General features: G+C 44.6%; 1 protein-coding gene across 7 annotated transcripts in view; it reads left to right on the forward strand.

The window, feature by feature from the left end:
* Positions 1-23,841, forward strand: part of PDE10A (phosphodiesterase 10A) — a 300,539-nt gene that overhangs the window by 187,877 nt on the left and 88,821 nt on the right. For all 7 annotated transcript variants that reach the window (XM_039529760.1, XM_039529761.1, XM_039529762.1 and 4 more), the window contains 2 exons: positions 16,172-16,292; positions 18,557-18,606. In XM_039529760.1, coding sequence (XP_039385694.1) covers positions 16,172-16,292; positions 18,557-18,606 — 171 coding nt within the window. The remainder of the gene's footprint in view (positions 1-16,171; positions 16,293-18,556; positions 18,607-23,841) is intronic.

Raw genomic sequence — 23,841 nt, forward strand, 5'->3', positions numbered from 1 at the left:
GTACTGTGTGTCTGCTTTCCCAGTCCATGGGTAGAAAAGGACTGGGATCACAGGCAGCTGTGCTGGGAAGAGAAAGTACAAGATATCACTTGTGTGGTGGATGGATGTGGTGCAGAGCTGGCATGTGTATGCAGGCCAGGAGTTAACATATCCAATACTGCTGCTTAAATCAGAACCAGGATTTTGTCCTGTATGCTGCTTCCTTCTCCCGTGGTGGCTGTGTGCCATGTTGTATCTCAGAACCTTAAACTTAAACAGAAATGCTCAATGTGCCTGATATGATCACAGTGAAATACCCTTGTTCATTTCAAATAATGGCTTCTTTTCCATTCCACTTTGGCTTGTACGGTACCCATGGTGAAGCTGCATTTTGGCAAGCATGTTTGCTTTGTAAACTGTGATGATCACAACAGCAATTCACTTTGCTGTAGTTTACAGTATAAACACCATGAAATTATTACCTAGCAAGTGACTAACTCATTTACAGTACTTTATTCTTGGAAATGGCAATAACACTTTAATCCTCTTCTTTCCCGTTTTTGGACTTAGGGCTTTTGGCAGCTGCCTTGGCACCAGGTAACACCCTGGCACAATATGCCACTGAAAGTTACAGAATTAGTATCTTTTCAGTTAATAATTGTATGATTTCTCTGTCTCATTTAAATCCCTTCCGTATCTCCCTGCCACAGCAAGTTCATTATTCATTCTTCACACTGTTTCTTTATTGATCATAGGATTTAAACCATTTTCACAACAACCCAAAAATGAATGGTGTAATGAAAAGTTAAAAGAAAAGGGTTAGGACATCAGACATATACATATTACTCTTGAGGGCATTCTGCACCAAAAAATTAAAAATTCTGCGCACATTTTAAAATTCTGCAAAATTCTGCAAATTTTATTTGTGTAATAAATGTGGAAGCTCCAGCATGGCATTGGAGAGCACAGGCCACTGGCTGCACAGAGGTGGGAGATCACTCTGCAGCTCCCCCTGGGACACAAACTCTGCAGTGAGACTGCACCCAACCCTGACATAGTGCAAGGACTGGGCTTGCCCTAGAAACACCCCAGGGCCCTGCCCCCTCTGTGCCAGGTGCACCAGGTGTGGGCAGGCAGGCTCAGCCCAGCAAGATCTATGTGTGGAGGGGCTTAGTGGGGTGGGGGTGGGGATCCAGGTGTCGGTTGAGAGGGTTATGTATGGGGCAATCTGGGTGCGAGCAGCTAAGTGGGGGACCTGAGTGTGTGTGTGGGGGGAGGGATCTGGATGCACAGGGGTTTGTTGTGGGGTTCTGGGTGCAACAGTAATGGGATGCTGCAGGGGGGTCTAGGTGAAGGTGGATGGAGCTCAGCAGGGGTAGGTCTGGGTTCAGGGGGGGATAGAGCTCAGCAGCGGGGTCTGGGTGTGGTGGATTCATTGGGGGGTCCAGATGCTGGCGAGAGTGAGGGCTCAGTGGGGTGGGGATCCAGGTGCAGTTGGTTGGGGCTCGGTGGGATGGGGATCTGGGTCTGGATGACTCGTTAGGGTGCTCCAGGTAGGGGGAATGGTGGGGGGACAGTTTCTGGGTGCGGGGGTGTGAGGGTCTGAGTATGAGGGGGTCTAGTCGGATGAGGGAGTGATCCCTCCTCCTGCAGCTGAGGAGTGATGGGTGCAGGAAGCCGGGGAGTACTGAGTTTGCAAAGCTCCCTGCAGCCTGGGAAGAAATCTGGGGATGGGTCTGACCTGGCCCTGGATGCTGTGCAGGGAAGGAGGAAGTCCCATCCTCCCCAGCCCAGCAGGGTCTTCTCCAGTCCTGCCCCCTTCCTCACAGTGATTTACCTCTCTGCCAGCTGCCCTTGGCACCCAAAACATACTGCTGGGGAGAGTCATATGACCGCTCTTGTGGCTTCCCGTTGCTTCCCCGTCAGAAAGTCATTTTCTGCAGGGAAGTAAAGAAATCTGAAGGGGACGTGAATTCTGCACATGCGCAGTGGTGCATAATCCCCAGGAGCAATATATATATCCTTCAGAAGATCATGCATATAATACGACATCAAGTGTTATCAGAGGAAAATGCATGTTATGAAGTTGGAATGGAGAAGGAGGCATGTGGATACTGTTGGTAGTAGTAAGAGACTAGGGAAAGCAGTATGGAGATGGAAAAAGGTTGGACCATATTTTTAATTTTGTTCATGATGTCTTTTGGAGTGGTTGCAGGTCAGGCATCAACAGAGCTATATTAACAGGGAATGTGTAGTTTATCAAGGCAAATTTAAATAAGTGGTAATATCCAGACCTGCCAAATTAAAATGTAAAGGTTAATGGACTTCATTAAATGTTTTTCACAATGCTGTTGTCTGGATAAGTGGTATAACCAAGGTACAGTGTGGTCTTTGTAACACTTCAGTGAATATCAGATTTTATAAAATGGGGCTGTCTTTTCTGTTCCACATAATCAAAGTGTTCTGTCTTTATAGTCCAGTCAATGCCTCCTTCACTCTGTTATAAATAATTTTAGATTCCCTCAATGCAAACATTAAATTTATCTCAATATTGACGTGTACCAATGAAGGAAAGTCTCTGGGATTGGATGTCAGTGATCAGTGACTATGTGGCAGGAAGTTGATGTTCAGAAGGCAGTGTGTTTTTTCTCTCTCTCTCTCTCTCTCTCTCTCTCTAAGATCAGGCCTGAAAATCAGCTGTATAAACAAGCTGGGAAATGTATGCCTTCAAAAATTGTGAGCTCTCTCTGTGTAGTACTAGAGCTATTTTGCGGCCTTTAACTTAATAATAGGGCATGTCCTGCCAGCTGTCATTTCATATTTTTCCCTCCTTTGATTTTGTCATGAGCAGCATTTGATCTGTGAACAAACAATTCATAAATACCTGTGCATGGTGCTGCAGTTAAGCTTTATTTACTGAACAAGTTATAACCCATGTCCTCTTCAGTCAAAACAAGAAGAATAGACGTCAGACAAATACGTGTAGCAGCAGTTTTCTCTCAGGCTGTGTACAAGCATTAAAATTAATCACAGCAGAGATAGCTTTTTATAGCTTCATGCTTTCCAGTGTCCAAGCTTAAACAAAACTACTCACACAGGCCAGCCCTTGATTTTTGGATCAAGGAGATTTCTTTGTTTCCTCTCTTCAACATCTCTACTGCTTTGAAAGCCTGGTGGATACTTTAAGCCTATTTGTTCCTCTATACACCTCTACCCCGATATAACGCGACCCGATATAATACAAATTCGGATATAACGTGGTAAAGCAGTGCTCTAGGGGGAGGCGGGGCTGCACACTCCAGCGGATCAAAGCAAGTTCGATATAACGCGGTTTCACCTGTAACGCGGTAAGATTTTTTGGCTCCCGAGGACAGCATTATATCGGGGTAGAGGTGTACTTTTATTTCTGAAGCCAAGTAAATGATATCCCACCGCTCAGTGCTTCTGCCCTCAAAAATCAAGCTTTTGACTTAATGGAATTTCATGACCTTCCATAATTTTGGGAAGCATGAAATTGTGTCCCATATTTCAGTTCTTCACAACTGTGGTTTAACTGTTTTCACAGTATCATTGCACTATAGCTAAGATATGTCTCTGTAACTCATGATTGGAAATGGGAATATTAATTTGCGTATATGAAAGATCTAGCTATCAGTGCAGTCAAGCATTGCAAAACCTGGCAGCTCTTTGAAAGTACCCGGTAGGCTGAGGTTAAGAAAACTGTTTTACAGCAGTGTTTCTTTTCTAATATTTTTTTAAAAGTGGGCCACAAAGGAAGATGGGAGAAGATAATGCATTTCTGTATTAAAAGCAAATTAGGAGAAGGGTAGTTATGTGGACAAATAAGCCAATGGTCATACAATTCTTCTTCTTATATATCTTGATTTTTTTTATGATACGATAGATCAACAGCCTGTAATATTCTGCCATGAAGAAAGATGATGGTGTAGACAGTGCATAAATCATATGTAGAGAGAGCCCAATAAATTCATGCAGTACATTTTCACCTCCTAATTGTCTCTTTTTTTCATAAGACCGCAATGCTACTTCAAAAGAAGGACAATTAATGCATTTAAACAGAAGACATCAAATAATTTTAATTATCTTTATTTATTTTTTAAATTATTGAATAATATAGCAATAGTGAAAGGTGCAGGATCGTAGCTGTTGGAGCTGAAATCTTTTAATTATCTACAAAACAGATATAGTACATCAGCGGCATTGCAAACTTCCCTATGTAACACCATCAGCATTCCTCAGTCCTGACTACATTGAGGATCGCATTGTTTTTATTTGCATCCGGACAAAATATTATTCTAGCCCTTTAAAATGGTGGCATAGTTTGTCCACTGATGGTTCTCTGTTTCAGTGCTAAGGATCTTGTTGTTAAAGTAATGAACTTGTGCTGTCTGGAGATCATCATGATGGTGGTTTGTGGATTAGCAGCTGCTAGCAGGGAAAACATTGACATGATGTTTTGTAATGCATTTGTGTATGAACAAACATCACATAATTACAGTATGCGTGGTCTTTAAAGGAACTTTGGTTATGGCTTTCTGTGAGATTGTGACAGGGTATACTTACCTCACACTGGACAGGAAGGGGTTAACTCTTCCTTGGTAGCTGAGGAAGTCATGACCCTACTGGGCATGCTCCAGGTGCCGTGGCTGTATAAAGGCAGGCAGCACAGTTCAGTTGGGGCTGACCGCCGGAGGGGAAGGATATAGCATACAGACTCTTGCTGGGGAGCAGCTACCAACCCACCCCACAGAAGCCCAAAGTGCTGAGGCCCCGGCCCATGCCCAGACACCTGCTGATACTCAAGACGGGTTGTAGACACTGGGAACAGCCCCAGCTGAGCAACCAGAAGACACCCCAACTACTGCCATCAGAACCATGGTAGGAAGTAGCCCGGGGGGGACTAGCCATAGTCCCGGACACAGGCAGCTTGTTGCAGTTGGATCCCTGCTGACCTCAGTAGTGGAACCCTCTGCCACTACTAGGGCACTGGGCTGGGACCCAATGGAGTAGGGAGGGTCCGGATCCCCCTACCCTATGCCGCCACCCTCCCCCAGGGGATGGCCCACTACCCTGTGAATCAGGGATGCTCCATTGGCTCTGGCCGTTAGGCCTGCCTACCCTGCCGCTCAGGGACTCTTCATGGACTCTGGCCACTAGGCCTGCTTACCCTGTGGCCCAGGGACTCCTCAGAGACCCCAGCCACTAGGTCTGCCTACCCAGGGAACCACTATTGACTCGAGCCAGTAGGCCTCAAGACTCTGTGAATCAGAGACCCCCCTATAGAGACCTGCCTAAACTATCTGGCCCACAAAACAGGCTCCTTCTGAAATGAGATCAGGTTTCTTCAGACTTTGATTCTGACCCTCACAAACTGATGGAGATTGGACCTAGAGGTTTCAGGGTTCACTCTAAATTCCTCATTCTCTTCACTATCATATAGATTTGACCCTACAATCTATTCACATTCCAGAGGTCTTGGACACAGCAACAAAGAATGAGTGGCTTGGATAGGTTACAGTAGAACCTCCGAGTTACAAACACCTCAGGAATGGAGGTTGTTCATAACTCTGAAATGTTCGTAAGTCTGAAGAAAATGTTATGCTTGTTCTTTTAAAGGTTTACAACGGAACATTGACTTAATCCAGCTTTGAAATTTTATTATGCAGAAGATTTTATTTTATTTATGCTGCTTTCCCTTTATTTTTTTAGTAGTTTACATTTAACACAGTACTGCACTGTGTGTGTGTGTGTGTGCGCGCGCGCTGCTGCTGCTGCCTGATTGTATACTTCTGGTTCTAAATCGGGTGTGTGGTTGACTGCTCAGTTCATATCTCTGAAGTTCTGCTGTACTTATTTGAGGGGGGCCCGCTCCCCAGTGTCTCTCTCTGACACTGCTGAGCTGCAGCCCAAAATGATGAGTCAGTGAATTCTGTCAGTAGGTTTCTGACAACCATTTCGGAAATCTCATGTTAGAATACACTACGAGAGACCTCTGCTGGACAGTGGCTCTGCTGACATTAACTGCTTAACCATTGCTAAACTAGATGAGGCATATATTCAGTTCTTCCTGGAAAAGAAAGTTAATTGCCAGTTGTAAAGAACAAGATATGAAACTTGGGGAGCTGGCCCAAGTATTGAGGACATAAAGTGAGAGTTGACTCTTTGGTGCTCATTCTAAGGAGGCTGGACTTTTTCGGGGGGTTGACCAAATATCTAGAATATCAGATTTCTTGTCAGAGACCCAGCAATACTGAAAGATTCTCTCCTTTATATGTTTCGTAAAAGTATTTGTCTTGATGGCAGGGCAAGATATGTTGTTATAGGCAAGACACACTGTCATATTACCTACACTCTAGCAGAATGTGTACTTCATCTAGCAGGAGTGGATAATTTATCCCAGGGTCAGTGCAGGATTTTTCTCTGGAGAATATCATCATAGCTATAGGGCTAACTGCACTTTTGACCCCTCTCTAGTCTCTCTCAGTGCACCCCTTCATATGTCAGGCCTCGTGCACTTTCTTTCCCTGCATCCTTTGTACCAAATGTGATTACTCAACAGGCCAGACTGGGTTTACCACCTCCAAGTCTTCCCTTTGGGAGCTGTGACAGGTGGTTAATATAGATGACCAGTGGGCCTTCTCCAAAGTACTGTTTATTTACCACAGTAGGAACAAAGCATAGCATAAAAGAAAATAAAAGATTTTTAAACCAATAAAAGGGTTATACACATGTCTGTTTCACCTAAAGGTTTGCCATCCCTTTGCAGAGACCCTCAGCAAGTCCCTGATCTTTTGGGTCTGTGTCTGTGGGTATGTCTCAGAACCCAAGTTCCAGCCCAGGTGGGAACAACTAAGCCACTATTTTTAGTGCTGTAGTGCAAACCTGAGTCTATAGACCCGGACTCTAGGGCAGGGGTCGGCAACCTTTCAGAAGTGGTGTGCCGAGTCTTCATTTATTCACTCTGATTTAAGGTTTCACGTGCCAGTAATACATTTTAACGTTTTTAGAAGGTCTCTTTCTATAAGTCTATAATATATAACTAAACTATTGTTGTATGTAAAGTAAATAAAGTTTTTTAAATGTTTAAGAAGCTTCATTTAAAACTAAATTAAAATGCAGAGCCCCCAGACTGGTGGCCAGGACCCGGGCAGTGTGAGTGCCACTGAAAATGAGCTTGTGTGCTGCCTTCGGCACGCGTGCCATAGGTTGCCTACCCCTGCTCTAGGGCATGGTGCTGCCGGTTTGTTTGTTTTGCAGTGAAGACGTACCCAGTGAGAACCTGCTTCTCATCAGCAACTCCCAACACCCACTCCCCGCTCCCTCAAGAATGGCACTTTTATCCCCCCAGGAGCCCTTTGTCTTAGACTCACAGGCTTTTTGGTTCTCTTATGTTTACAAACTGAGATCACCCCATGACAAACTGGTCTCTTGATCTCCATTGCGGGTTGGATGTAGGACATTAAAGTGAATAGGTGGAATATTTTCCCTGAAGTTTGAGTAAATGGGTTGCTATTTAAATCTCTTATCCGTTATTCTGCATATTTGCAGCTGGCCCCTACTTGAATTAACCCTTTGTATCCATACAGTAAACCCCCCCACCCCCAACAGTCAAATGGTTAGAATATATAATATTCATACGTGTAACCGGGTCCTTTCCTTGGCCCTGCCCCTGCTGGGCTCTTCGCTGTTCCAATAAAGCACTGCGAGCCTTTTCTTGATGCAGCACCCGTGGCTTTTATTCACACAAAGTTCCCACCACCGGTGATACTATTTACAGTCTTACAGGTCTTACTGTCTCCTCTTTTACAGGGAGTCTCCCCCAGCCTGGAGACTGCCCTTTCCCTGGCCATTCCCCTCTTGCTCTGGCTGCCAGCCAGCCTTTATGGCTCTTCAACCGGCAGGTCCACAGGTGCAGCCAGTTCCAGAGGCCAGGCACCAGACTTCTTCCCATCCCCAATCTATTTCCCCTGATTGGGGCTGGCTGAGCAGGGGCTAATTAGGTTCCCTTGCAGCAGCACCCTGCTACATACCTCCCCCCTTAAGCTGGTGCCAGGCCTGGTCTCCCTCGACCTCGCTTCCCTCAGCCCGAGACAATACTATGCGGTGGGGCCCCCTGCCCAGCTGAGGGACCCCCAGGAACAACCCGCTGGGGCTTTGGCACACCCCACCCACAAAAGGTGCATTCAGTAGGGGGTGGGCACCCCACAGGTCCACCCTCACCCAGAGGTCCTCACACCATTCACACGGCTGGGCCGGCCGCTCCCGAGGCTCCTCCTCCTGCTTCACTGGGGGTGTTGACTCAGAGCCCGCTGCTCCGAGTTGGCCCCCCGGTTCCAGTCCAGGCCCTCCGCCCCTGTGCTGCGGGGCCTCCCCCTGCTGAGCGTCTTCTACCTCCCCGAGGGCTCCCTCCCCCAGGTGGTCCTGCCCCGGGAGCTCCCTGGGCTTCTCAGTCATTCCCCCCTGTTTGCTATTTTGGCACAGTTGTCTAGGCTGTTCTAATTTTCCCCCTGGAGGTTGTGGGGCCTTCCCTTGCTCTGGATCCGCCTCCCCCAGGGCCTTGCCCTCCCTTTCCAGGGTTCTCTTTCTCCTCTTTCCTGGTCGCTTCCCCCCGTCCGCCTTTCCCCTCAGGGGAAAGCGCCAGTTCTGGCCTAGGACCACAGGGTAAGCTAACCCTTCAATTACCCCCACCCACTTCCAGGTAAACCGCCCGTCCACTTCGAGAGGTACCTGGGCCACGGGACAACATTTCCTATCCCTGTGGATGCATTCCACCCACATCCGTCCCCCAGGGATAAGCCAGTGCGGCTTCACCAAGCGCTGCTGTACAAAGGAGCGGGCGGAAGCCGTGTCCACCAGACCCCTCTGGGGTGTTTTCCCTACCCGCACTGGGATGGTGGCCAACCCACGCCTCCTTTCCCACGCCCCACTCCTAGTCCATCCACAAAAGTCCGCCGCCCCACACTCCATCACCGGGAAGTCCCGACTTTTGTGTTCCAGCTGACCACACCGCCAACACACGAGCTGCCCTGGATGGCTAGGGGTCCCCTTGGGCTCCTCCCGTCGCTTATCCGGCAGCTTCACCCCGCCGTGCTCACGGGGTTTCCTGCCCCCCTCTGGGTCCCGCGGGACTCGATGCTCCCTCACTGGGAAGTCAACCTCCGCATACTCCTCGGTCCTTTGCACGGCCGCTTCCGGAGTGGCCAGCTGATGTCGCCGCACCCAAACCCGCACACTGTCAGGGAGGCCCTGTAGAAACTGTTCAAGGACCACCTGGTCCATTATCTGGCCCACCGTGTGGGCATTGGGCCTCAACCACCGGGTTGCCCAGTACGTTAACTTTTGCGCAAAGGCCCAGGGTCGCACGCGCCCTGTCCACCGGGCTGCCTGAAGCTACTGGCGATATTTCTCGGCTGACAGCCCGAGGCGGTCCAAGATTGCCACCTTCACCGCATCGTAATTCCTGGCTTGGGTCTCCGTCAGGGCCATATACGCGGCCTGCGCCTCCCCGGTGAGATAAGGGCCCAGACGCAGGGCCCAGGTGGTCCGGTCCCAACCAGCGCCCAGGGCCACTCACTCAAAGGTACCCAAAAAGGCATCGGGGTCATCGGCGGGGGCCATTTTACAAAGGCTGAGGCCTGGCGTCCGGGTACCCTCCCCCACAGCAGGACTCACCAGTCTCTGCAGGAGCTGTTGCTGTACAGTCGACTGCTCTTTGATGAAGTCCTGGAGGGCTTTCTGCTGCTCTGTCTGCCAAACGAGGAGAGCCTGCCACTCCACCTGGTGGGACTCCTGGAAGGACTGTAGCGTCTTTTGCATTTCAGTCTGTTGTTAGCGAGCCATTGCAGGGTGCTCTCCATGCCCAGGCTGCCACACTGCATCTATGGCAAGGATCCCGGACAAACCCCCACGTGTAACCGGGTCCTTTCCTCGGCCGCCGCCCCCCGCTGGGCTCTTTGCTGTTCCAATAAAGCACTGTGAGCCTTTTCTTGATGCAGCACCCGTGGCTTTTATTCACACAAAGTTCCCACCACCGGTGATACTAGAGTTTTACAGGTCTTACTGTCTCCTCTTTTACAGGGAGTCTCCCCCAGCCTGGAAACTGCCCTTTCCCTGGCCATTCCCCTCTTGCTCTGGCTGCCAGCCAGCCTTTATGGCTCTTCAACCGGCAGGCCCACAGGTGCAGCCAGTTCCAGAGGCCAGGCACCAGACTTCTCCCCAGCCCCAATCTATTTCCCCTGATTGGGGCTGGCTGAGCAGGGGCTAATTAGGTGCCCTTGCAGCAGCACCCTGCTACAATACGTTATTTAGGATGACCAGATGTCCCATTTTTATAGGGAGAGTCCTAATATTCAGGGCTTTGTCTTATATAGGTGCCTATTATCCTCCACCTCATCCTGATTTTCATACTTGCTGTCTGGTCACCCTAAGTTTATTACAGAATAGCTCCAAATCCATCAGAAATATTTTCTAGTGCTCTGGCCAGTTCATTTTTTAAATGTCTCAAGCAATGTTGTTTTAAAGCTTGTGATCTTTCCTTCTTCCTCCCCTTCTTCCGTCACGTTTTGTGGCTTCCTCACCTCTCTTTACCTCATCCAGAGAGGTTTCTGAGTTCCAATCCTCTATACTCCCATGATGCCCTTCTTCCACATCAAAGGGAAGCTACAGTCCTAGTTTTTTTTAAATTCCTGTAGGTAATTTCATACACTGCAAAGTGAATTCTGCTGAATAATTGAATTCACATAAAAGGACAGGGCTGTACCTCACAGGCTGGGAATCACTGATTTGGGGGCAGAAAATAATAATAATAATTAACAATAACAAAACTGATACTATAGTAATTAACTATTTTACCACAGGAACACTGCAAACACTGCAAGAAGCTATAGAAAACACTAAGATAGGCACATGTCGTCTTCTGATTTTTAACTTTGTATTTACTGACATTGATCCCTATTACCACAGCCCTTCTTTTACAGCAGATTGTATCAGTCGTTTTTTGTTGAGTCCCCTCTCCCCCTCCCCAATAGTAAGAGGAGGAATGTTCCTGGCACAGTTACCTTATAAGCAGCAAGGCATGCAGATTAATCTGTCACTTTAGTTCTTCATACTTATTCATATTTCATTTAATGTTACATACACTTTACTTTTTGATTACTTAATTCTTAATATTGAATGACTCACATCCATCTGACTCTTTCTGAAGTCACAATATCTCTGCATGGACTAAGCTATCATTGTAATTTTTGTGTAGCTTTTTAAAAAAAGTATGCGTCCTTTTATTTAGATAGAAAATCTAGCAGTATTCTTCCAATTATTTTTCACTGTTGATTTGCTGTCAGCTGTTGCGCATTACTCGTATGTTCTAAAGATAAACAGGTGCTAGAAGTATTTCTGAAAAATCTCTGCAAGAAGTTCTTTAATCATGGGTGTTTACAAAGTGATTTGTCCTTTAAATTATTATCCCATTTTACGGTACTATGATTTAAGTGATTAGTAGAGTTAACATGTGAGTAGGATGCAGTTTTATCACTGGCACTGATAGAATGACTTAAAATAGATGAATGCTACCTTATCTTAGTACAGTGACATTGAGATTTCCCAATTAAAAGCCACAAAATATTGGTAGGGTCATCAGTTTGATACATAAAGTGTTGAGTGGTGAGAAGAATGGGTTAGTTAGATTTGAGTATTGTAGATCATTTTTAAACTTCAGGAGTCCTGTTACAGTTTAAATATTGTTTCATAGTTACGTGATGGCAAATAACCATGTTTGAATGCCTTTTTTTCCTGTTGAAGGTTGAATTGTTTGAGGTATTCCTTTCATCAGCTGGGATCAGTTTAGATTTTATTTTGCCAAATCTGTATAAAATATGTGCTAGTCTGTGTTATAATATGAATCCAGTACAGGTCTAACATCATAGTGATTGATTTAGCTTTTTATTTTCCACTTGTCTTAGACCTCATCAACCTCTTATAAATGACTTGATTATGATTCTAAACAAATTCTGCTCATCTTGCCAGCTGTCAAATCCAGATAATCTCAGGATGGAAATCTGCCATGTTACAAATTAATACTCTTGTTATGCAGCAGCATTTTTACAGTTGCATAAATGTGTGCAGGAACTTCAGTCTGCTTAGATTTATATTTGCTAACACGTTACAAAGGCGACATAGTTTATTCACGTAGTTAATTGCATAATTACAATATACATGTAGTTCTTAGTTATGTGAAAGTTGAGTAAAGGGTTATAATATGCTGATAGATTGATGTAGATGATGGAGTGGGTTAAAATGCAAACCTTAACCTTTGAAGATTTAGCTTCAAATCCTGATTACTCTAGGTCACAGGTGAAAATGAATTTGGTCACCCCCAAGTCCTTTGAGGACATTTTTCCACATAACAAATCCACTGTGCAATTTTTCATGATTTACAGTCCTGCTTTTAGAGAAACCCATACTGTGGCAACATGAGTTTGCAGATCTGGGCTCAAGTGTGCTGGCAACACCAGACCTCATTCTTCATTGTCTTGCTCTTTGTGTAGTTATTTGTGCCTGTGCAAAGTGAGTGCTAAGTTATATGTAGAATACTATCATTCTGATTGTACTCCCTTTGCAAAGGTGTAAATGACTACACAAGGGGCAAGGCAGTGGAGAACCAGGTCCAGTATGTGGATGAAGCTTGTCAAGCACCTTACTTGCACTGTGTGCACCTCTTAAAAAGAAAAAAATGTTAGTAGATGTTCTTTTAGGTAACCACCACTCTCTTCCAAAGTGTAAACACAAACATACACTCTCACCTAATATTTGCCGCAGGAATGTCTGTAATAATAATATTATTATTAGTAATAAAATTATATCATTTAGAAACAATTTGTTATGCCTTAGCCTCAAGGAGGATATCCAGAGCTGCCAGGTATCATGCAGTTCTACATGTCTATTGGAGCAATAGATGGACACAGTATTAAGGTAGTTAAGAAGTTGTTATGGGTCAAACAATGAGTAGTTCTCCCATCAGCATTTTTGGTCAGTATTGTGTTCCACTGATGACAAAAGGTCAATTTAAATAAGGCTGTTGGGAATTAATGCTATTCACTCAGCAAGCATTTAATTGTTTTGAAACAAGGAAACCAAATGACTCACAGATGTATAGGGTCATATGTTCTGTATTCGTGGCAGAAAGTGTGGAGGGAGTTATACAAATAGTAGAAATCTATGCAAGAAAGCAATAGCAGAAACCACAGCACACCATATACTGCGATGCCCGGGGTAAGCTGTGTGTTGAATCCATCAATAAGTGTGGTTAGTCAAATGTGCCTACATACCCAAAAGAAGCAGATGAACATAGTTTGTTGAGGAAGAATCAACATGGTTTTAGTAAAAGGAAATCATGTCTTACCAATCTACTAGAATTCTTCGAAGGGATCAACAAGCACGTGGACCAAGGGGATCAACAAGCACGTGGACCAAGGGGATCCAGTGGATATAGTGTACTTAGATTTTCAGAAAACCTTTGACAAGGTCCCTCACTCACCAAAGGCTCTTATGCAAAGTAAGCTGCCATGGGATAACAGAGAAGGTTCTCTCGTGGATTGGTAACTGGTTAAAAGATAGGAAACAAAGAGTAGGTATAAATGATCAGTTTTCAGAATGGAGAGAGATAAATAGTAGTGTCCCCCAGGGGTCTGTTTTGGGACCAGTCCTATTCAACATATTCATAAATGATCTAGAAAAAGGGGTAAACAGTGAGTTGGCAAAATTTGCAGATGATACAGAATTACTAACGATAGCTAAGACCCAGGCAGACTGCAAAGAGCTACAAAAGCATCTCTCAAAACTCGGTGACTGGGCAACAAAATGGCAGATAAAATTTAATGTTGATAAATGCAAAGTAATGCACATTGGAAAGCATAATCCCAACTATACATATAAAATGTTGGGGTCTAAATTAGCTGTTACCACTCAAGAAAGAGATCTTGAAGTCATTGTGGATAGTTCTCTGAAAACATCTACTCAATGTGCAGCGGTAGTCAAAAAAGCAAACAGAATGCTGGGAATAATTAAGAAAGGGATAGATAATAGGACAGAAAATATCATGTTGCCTCTATATAAATCCATGGTACGCCCACATCTTGAATACTGTGTGCAGGTGTGGTCACCCCATCTCAAAAGAAGATATATTGGAATTGGAAAAGGTTCAGAAAAGGGCAACAAGAATGATTAGGGGTATGAAATGGCTTCCATATGAGGAGAGATTAATAAGACTGGGACTTTTCAGCTTGGAAAAGAGACAGCTAAGGGGAGATATGATTGAGGTCTATAAAATCATGACTGGTGTAGAGAAAGTAGATAAGGAAGTGTTGTTTACTACTTATAACACAAGAACTAGGGGTAACCAAATGAAATTAATAGGCAGGAGGTTTAAAACAAAGAAAAGGAAGTATTTCTTCACACAACGCACAGTCAACCTGTGGAACTCCGTGCCTGATGATGAAGTGAAGGCCAAGACAATAACAGGGTTCAAAAAAGAACTAGATAATTTCGTGGCAGATAGATCCATCAATGGCTATTAGCCAGGATGGGCAGGAATGGTGTCCCTAGCCAAGCTGGGAATGAGCGACAGGGGATGGATCACTTGATGATTACCTGTTCTGTTCATTCCCTCTGGGGCACCTGAAACTGACCACTGTCAGAAGACAGGATACTGGGCTAGATGGACCTTTGGTCTGACCCAGTAGGGCCATTCTTATGGAAAGGCTCTATACCAGCATACAAATGCAGCCCTGTTTATTCATGTAAAATGACAGGTTGTGATGCTCAGAATCTTGTTATGGCATAATCCTTAATACTACCAGTACAGATCTGACCTAATCATATTTTGGTCTACGGTGTGAGCTGGCAGGAGAATGCGACCTAGTGGCTTTTTCACACAGCATTCATTTGTGCACATTTCACCTACTGCTTTCTTTTTGTTTTATTTTTGGCCCAGTTACATAATTTACTATACTCTGGTCTTCCTCTCCTCTTTCCAGTAACTACCTCACCAGTTTTGGTTATGGTTCTGAACCTGTGCTCACTGTCATGTACTGCCTTTTATGATGCTGTATTTGCCATGGTATCATGCTACACAGGAGCATTCACTGTACAATTGCACTTCCACCCAGGAAATGGATACCTGTCTCTTGAGGTTTTTGACAACCAGGTTGCAGCTGAGGCTTTTGGGAATGGGGTTTGAGGCTGCACCTCCTTTTCCCCACAACATCATAGGGAAGGTTGGAGGTTACCTGAATTATTTGTAGGAACTCCTATTTTTTCATACCAGCAACTCTTCACAGCAGCCAGCTTCCCAATTGCCTCTAGTTCAATGTTCTAATTATTGAAGTTAAACTCTTTTTTCCCTCCCAGCTCTCTCTTTCATTTTTATTTGCAGTGAATGCCTACTAAGCCGCAGCAGCTAGCATTTCTGCTATTTCTGTAACTTTTGTTTAACTCATAGACAACGTAGAACACTTTGTGCCAGCTGATGCAGTATTTCAAGGTCTGAGTTGCTTGTGCTAGCTCCTCAAAACTCTGATGCTCCCCACTGCAAAAATGATGCCTCATGAACCAACGTGTTGGGGTTCCAGTGCACTCCAGTAACCTCAATATCAGTTGCCAGGAAGCTCTGATGCACTGTGACATCTGATGGAGAGGATTCTAGGACACGGTTGAGTCTCCAAAGTGTAGATATATATGAGGCTGTGAGGGGACAACAGACACACATCAGTTGGAGTACTAGAGAAGTAGGTAATGAAGTTGGAAGGTGGAGGCAAAAATAGCAGCCTTGTTTATAATGGAGGAAGGAGTTAAAGGGAGGCATATGAAGGGTACCTGCCTATTAACTGTCACATATCAGTTTCTTGAGATATGATCGTGACTCTGGCCATGTGTAGCCAATTAATAATTGATCAATACCTTTTGAACAATTGACTAGCTGGCTACAGCATGGAATGCTAAATTCATATCACATGGCCATGGTGTGAATATTCAGGTAATTGGGTTAGGGCTGACAATCGAGGATTGATTAGATACATTGCATCCACTCTGTATTTTTATAGAAGTATGTTGAGAACACTTTTTTCAAGTTGTAGAATATGTTTGTTCTAAACTGGGTTTTTCCTCTTTGGTTCAATAGTATCAGGATACAAATATGCAAGGAGTGGTATATGAATTGAACAGCTACATAGAACAACGGTTGGATACAGGCGGAGACAACCAGCTTCTCTTATATGAACTGAGCAGCATCATTAAAATAGGTAAGGAAAACGATTTGATGCCCTTTATTTGAAGCCTTGTCCTGGTACTCTGTGCATTACTTATGCTATTAAATAAATATAGTTATTACAGAATAGCTGCACATGCTTGGTACACCATCCTGCAACTGCATCCACACCACGTAGCCCTTGCACTGGTATGGAGCCCCACTGATGTCAGTGGAACTCCAACTTGGGGCAAGGGTCCACCCAGCTATGAATCCAGTTGCAGGATCAGGGCCAACTGCAAGGCAAACCACCTGATAGATTAAGGTTAGGGTTAGATTATTCTAGTTTTGGTGTTGCCTGCCTGATTGATTTGGAAAGTCATAGAATTAACTATCAGCAATATTATTGCAAATCTTGACTGCTCCTTTAACAAAAGTGAGGTGATTTGGGTGTGTGTTTTCCTTGAAGATAAAATAAAACTCTATAGAGTTACAGCACTTTTTGATGTGATATAGGTGCCTCTTTGTGAAAAAGAATATTGTCCAAGAATAAAAGTGAATCATGTTTCCTGTAAAAATGTAAAGCTTTCATCCAACCTGCCCTCGCCCCAAATTTTAACCAACGTGAGTACAGACAGATTTGCATTGAAAGCAATTGTTCAGGCTTGTTTACCTCACATACTTTGCAAATAGTTGTTTTACAACGTTTCCCACATATCCCTACTACTCTGACTCTTTGTAACATGAAGCTGGTTCTTCTATTTTATATGTATTGTGTTTCAAATGGACTGTATTTGTTTACTGTCACTTTAATGCAGCGGTTTTCAAACTGTGGGTGGGGACCCCAAAGTGGGTGGGGACCCTGTTTTTATGGGGTCGTCAGGGCTGGCGTTTGACTTGCCGGGGTCTGGAGCCAAGTGGGGCTTTGTCCCCCACCCCGGGCAGTGGGGCTTGGGCAGGCTCAGGCTTTGGCCCCCTCTCCAGGGGTCATGTAGTAATTTTGGTTGTCAGAAGGGGGTTGTGGTGCAATGAAGTTTGAGAACCCCTGAGGGTTCTGATTCAACTTCAACCCAGCTGGTCAGTACTGGTTTATGTTAGAGAGCAAATGAGAGGCTGGAGGAGAGACAGAGGCAGCACATCCTTCCATACTCCTAGTAGACTAGAGAGTACATTTTCTTTCCTTAACTTACAATGCACTTCTTTTCTGTAATGTCCAATAGACACATAATATTTTCTCTAGAAATGACTTTGGAACTCAAATGCAAATGAGCTTCTCACTGACTGGCAATGATGTCATTCATATCCATGTAAATAATTAAGCAATCAGACAGTGGGGTTTTGGTTCTGTCAGACACACATAGAAGGCCAACTGACTTTAACCGCCCCCAAAATGTAATCATTTCCCTGAAATGCACTGCCTGGAGTGTTTTATTTGCTCACAAAAATGAGGAAATCATTCAGACCTGTGTATTCACAGGAGATAGCATTACTGATGGACAGAGGGGTCTACTTGTGCCCAAATTGTTAAGCCTATTTTGTAATACTGAATGTAAAAGCACAGGCTTGATGTGTTCTTCTATTTCCGAGAGTTTTTTTCATTTTAGCAATAAGATACCTCTGATGGTTTATTTCTAAGGGATTATTGCACTTTTTCATGTTTAAACACTTAGCCTTTGGCCTTATGCCTCACAACACCACCTGAGTCTTGCAGTAATTGCCAGCAGATATTTATTCCCTGGAGTGACTTAATGTATTTAATACAGAACAGCTATGGAAAACATAGGCCTCCACATGTCATAGAAACTAGAAACAATCCCGTCATACACACTTAGTGGCAGCATTTGAGGCTTATTCATTGTTTTGCCAAGCTTATGTATCTTAAGGCAAGGACAGAGATATTTACGCTCTATACATGGGAAACAACTTTTCTTCTGTTGATGGAAAATGTGCTATCTATGTTCTATATGATTACATTGTGGATGTGTATTTTTATTTAATTCATATGCTGTAATATGTATTCATGCAATGTAATATTCAGTAGACATGAAGTAAAGACTAGGTAAGTTTATCAGGTTGCAGCTTCCAATTATGTCTCAAATATATTAAATTTTTTGGGGGGAGAAACAGATAGTATTATCATATGCCACTAACTTTGCAGGGTTTCTGTGCAGTTTCAGGGGATACAGCAATGGTGTTTCACGTTCAGAAGTTTAGCTGATTGTCCTAAGTGGAATGAGTCTGTGGTTTCACCTTGGAGAACATGCAAAAGTTATATTCTCCCTCTGAGTACAATTACTTCTTTTATTATTGCTTTGGCAGCTACAAAAGCTGATGGATTTGCACTATATTTCCTGGGAGATTGCAATAATGTAAGTATTCTGGATTTAGATGCTGCTTTTCTGTACAGTTAACTAAAAGTGCATTTTCCACTTCCCCAAATATACTGTAATCTTATTTTGTAAATCATTTAGCAGGAAATGCTAGTTAAGTGCTGAATATTAATTTTACATTATTTTTGTTTCTGTAGATGCAATGTTGCTGAATTTAGTGACGAGCAAAAGAATTTTTTGCACTGAGCTTCCAAGGGCCTTGCTTTATAATCATATTCTTTCTCTAAAGTCTAGCAACTTCATTAATAAAAGGCAGAGGTTGAAAACAAACAAAATACAGTACTTTTTCGCACAATGCACAGTCAACTTGTGGAACTCGTTGCTTGGGGGTGTTCTGAAGGCTAAAAATGTAACTGGTTTCAAAAAAAGAATTAGATAAGTTGATGGAGGATAGGCCCATCAATGACTATTAGCCAAGATGGTCAGGGATGCCACTCCATGCTCTAGTAGTCCCTAAACCTCTGACTGCCAGAAGCTGGGAGTGGATGACAGGACATGGGTCACTCAATAATTGCCCTGTTCTGTTCATTCCCTCTGAAGCATCTGGCATTGGCCACTGTCAGAAGACAGGATATTGGGTTAGGTGGATGTTGATCTGACCCAGTATGGCTGTTCTTATGTTATTATGAAGCTGCAAGACTGCGTTCTTATACAGTTTACCCCACAACATGGCCAAGCACAAGTCCAGGCATTTATCCAGAGATGTTCTCTTTAAAGAGAGAAAATGTAACTTTGATTTCCTCTAAATGTGACTTATTCTTTTTATCCTGTTAAGTTTCTGGTTTCTAAACTTCATCAGTTTCTCTGTTGTTGTCAACTGTAGCCTGAAAATGAAGTAACCTAAATTTCAAACTCAGGCATTGATTAACCTGAATAAATAGATCACATACATTTAAAATGAGTTAGCCAAATTAATTTGTGGTATAAATTAATTGGCTACAACAATTATAACAGGAATGAGTTTAGTCCAATGTTGTTAGTTGCATAATCACTATTTTGCTGTGGTGTTTAGAATGCATTAAGTTAAGCGAAAATGTTTATCTTGGCAATTCTATCCAGATACCATCATATAAGATTTAGTTACTTGACAAAATTGCATGCAGGAAAATGTAGTTACACTTTAAAGGCACACCATTGAGTTAAAAATCACACTTTTGTCTGAAAAAATGTATGCCTACTGTTGGTACAGGAAACACCTCCAACTCTTATAAACGAAACTGATTAGAGAGGCAAAACATTTTTCTCCGTTGTTTTAGTTTAATCTTTCACATTAGTCAGCTCTCATGGTTTATTCCTGCATAGTCCATTATTCAGTTTCCCTTGCTGCTGTTTGTGTGGGTCTTTCATGCAGCAAAAGAGAAGAGAAAATGACTTACAAAACAGCAGGAAAGCATGATTGTTAAGGTGCACAAACTGACAGGGGGCCAGTATACTACCTGAAAGTACTTTTAACTAATTTTTTAAAAACAGACCAGTCGATAGTGTCCCATTCAAAGGTATGAATTAAATGTTGTACAATAGCCCTTTCAAAGTAAGAAATGAATCTAACTTTTGGGTTCTAGTTCACTCCTTTTAATAAATATTTGGTCTAATAAAGATAACCCATTTTGTGATTTGGAAATCAGTCCTGTTCTGAGAGAGTTTTGTAACATAAGTATTTCTTGCAAAAGACTTACCACTTTTCTTACGTGGGCATATGCTTCACCACACATTGCCCACCCACTGTCAATACCATCTTCAGTTTTTTCTGCCCAATTCTGGCATTTAATCATTGTTCCAGTTTGGGGGGTGATGAAAACCTCCACTGAGCTCGCAGGAAGTTTAGCCTTCACTTATGAGGTTGCAGCATGTGGATGGATGGCTAGCTCTGCTTCTGGCTGTACTCTGTGAGAACTGAACAATTTATTCCAGTACTTAACCACCCTGACAGTTAGGAAGTTTTTTCTAATGTCCAACCTAAACCTCCCTTGCTGCAATTTCAGCACATAGGTTAGGTCCATATTGTACTCCTGTCACTTAATAGTAATGCAGTAGATGTCTTTTGTAAACAAAAAACAAAAAAAAAACTGTAACTAACAGTTAATTGGGGATCCTTGTTCCTGTGTACTGACTTTTAACATTTTTGTCCTACCCTAAGTTTTGTGGTTTTAAGGGGGTTACATTTTCAAAGGCACAAATACCATTGACTATCAGTGCGAGGTAGGTATCTCTCATTGCCAGTTGTGTGTTTGAAAGTATCCCCCTTGGTGGTTTAGTTACAGTTATTTCTGTTGCATAGATAAAACTTCCCATGTTTTGCACTTCTATTCTGTATAGCATATATAAATGCAAAATGATACAAGTTTCTAAATTTAGATGAATGATGCAGTTAAATATTTACACCCACATTTTCAAAAGTGGCCTCTAATTTTTGGTGGCTGTGTTTCAGGTATCCAGCTTGAGATATGGATAGCTATACTCTATCAAGTTTGGCAACCAAAAATAGTGGACAATTTTGAAATGTTGGCCTTAGGCTTTTTTAGCTAGCTTTGGAAATATTTGTAAAGCTTCTTGAATCCATCCAGTCAGTAATCTCAACAGTCAGGATGACTATCTTAATATTAAGCCAATCTTTGTTTGAGCCTCATAGCATCATGCTTTTTGAAGGAATAGTTGAGAAGTTTTGGTGCCTGAGACTACTGACATCATTGTGTGTGGGTCTGTATATATGTATGTATCTGGAGAGAGGAGGTGTGCTGTTGTATAAGAACCTAGGAATCCTGGCACCCAGTGTTCTTTGGTACCCAGTGTAATCAAGAACCTAGGAATCCTGGTACCTAGTGTAATCATAGAACTGGAAGTGACCTAGAGAGGTCATCTAGTCTAGTCCACTGCATTCATGGCAGGACTATATTATCTAGACCAGGCCTGCACAACTCGTAAAGCGGCAAGGGCCATATTCCTCCAAAGAAAACAGCTGAGGGCTGAAACCTCCTGGCCCTGTGGAAACATGCCCTGCCCCCAGCACCTCCCGGCCCCGCGGAAACACCCCACCCCAGCACCGCCCAGCCCTGCAGAAACAAACCCTCCTTCCCCAGCGCCACCCCACCAAAACAGCTGTGGGCCAAAAAGGAAGGTTGGGGGTGGGGAGGTGATACTTGATTTTAAATCAACCAGGGGCTCCCAGCTGAAGAGGTGGCTGGGAGCCCACAGGGGCAAATTAAAGGGCCCGGGGCTCCAGCGGCTGGGGGAACCCGGCAGGGCCGGCTCTAGGTTTTTTTGCTGCCCCAACCAAAAAAGAACTTGGCTGCCCCCCATCCCAGCCCTGGGCTCCCCCCTGTACCCCCCTACTGCCCCAGTCCTGGGCTCTCCCCCCACCCACACCCCCTGCCGCCCCAGCGCTGGGCTCCCCCCTTTCCTCCCCACCAGTGCCCTTCCCCCACCCCGCTGCTGCCCCAGCCCTGGGCTCCCCCCCCACCAGTGCCCCCCACACACACCTCCTGCCGCCTCAGCCCTGGGTCACTGGTAACTCGCTCCCAGGGTGGGTCATTCAGCAGGAATTTTGGATGTGCACAAAACACAGACAGGATTGGTTCCCATATGGTTACAGAGCTGCAGTAAAGTGGAACAATTTTCAGCTTGTGTGATTGGAGGATATCTGGATGCATATTATAAGACTGTCCTCCATAAATGAGGGAAAGTTGAGGTGCCTTTATTATTCTTTTGTTCCACTCTTTCTTTCTATGGGGAATTTGCCAATGCAACATCACTGTCTTCCTTTTAAACAAACAAAAAAGGCAATGGCTGTTGAAAATAGCAATTCCAGTGCTAATAAGCATTTCTTGCTCAATTTTATCCTACTTTTTCTACCGCAAATTACAGCAAGTTACAGTGGATCAGTATATTTGATTTGGGAGAAATGAAGTAACAGCTGCCCAAACTGAGCTTGAGCACTCCTGAATTTTGAGGTGTTCAAATCTGGAAGGCAGGGGCTGGGGTGCGGGGGCTCCGCGGGGGAGCATGGCAGCAACGTGTCTGGAGCTGCATGGAGCCAGACACGCTGGTCTGAGTGGCACGATAAGGGGGCTGGGGGTTGGAGAAGGGGTAGGGGTTTGGGGGCAGTCAAGGGACAGGGAGCAGGGGAGCTGGATGGGGCGGAGGTTTGGGGGCAGTCAGGGGACAGGCAGCAGTTGGATAGGCATGGGAGTCTCAGGGGTTCATCAGGAGACAGGTATGGGGTGAGGTCCTGAGGGGAAGTTGGGGGGATCTCAGGAGGGGGCAGTTGGGGACAAGGAGAAGGAAGGCTTAGAGAGGGGCTGGGGTCCCAAGGGGCAGTTAGGGGCAGGGGTCTCAGGAGGGGGCAATCGCAGGACAAGGAGCAGCGGCATTTAGATAGGGGGTGGGGTCCTGGGAGAGAGGTATCAGGGGACAAGGACCAGCAGTGTTAGATAGGGGGTGGGGGTCCTGGAGGGCAGTTAGGGCAGGGGTCCGTGGAGGGGGCAATCAGCGGTCGCGGGCTGGGATTCAAAGGGCTCTGGGCTACCCTCTGCTGCGGGCAGCACAGAGCCCTTTGATTGCCCGCCGCGGCTGGGATTTACAGGGCTCTGGGCTCCCCGCCGCTGCGGGCAACCCAGAGCCCTTTGATTGCCCGCCGCCGCTGCGGGCAGCGCAGAGCCCTTTGATTCCCTGCTGCGGCTGGGATTTAAAGGGCTCTGGGCTGCCCGCAGAGCGCTGTGTGCGGGGGATTCAGAATCCCCCCGCGGGCCGCACAGTGAGGCGCCGCGGGCCGCATGTTGTGCAGGCCTGATCTAGACCATTCCTGACAGATGATTGTCCAATCTGCTCTTAAAAATCTCCAATGATGGAGATTCCACAACCTCCCTAAGCAATTTATTCCAGAACTTAACCACTCTGACAGTTAGGCAGTTTTTCCCACTGTCCATCCTAAACCTCTCTGGCTGCAATTTAAGCCCATTGCTTCTTGTCCTATCCTCGGAGGATAATTTTTCTTAATCTCCCCCGTAACAACCTTTTACACACTTGAAAACTGTTATCATGTCCCCTCTCAGTTTTCTCTTTTCCAGATTAAGCAAACCCAATTTTTTCAATCTTCCCTCATAGGTCATGTTTTCTAGACCTTTAACCATTTTTGTCACTCTTCTCTGTTTCTCTCCAATTTGTCCACATCCTTCCTGAAATGTGGCGCCCAGAACTGGACACAATACCCCAGTTGAG

The sequence above is a fragment of the Mauremys reevesii genome, linkage group 3, assembly GCF_016161935.1.
Source record: "Mauremys reevesii isolate NIE-2019 linkage group 3, ASM1616193v1, whole genome shotgun sequence".
Classification (NCBI taxonomy): domain Eukaryota; kingdom Metazoa; phylum Chordata; order Testudines; family Geoemydidae; genus Mauremys; species Mauremys reevesii.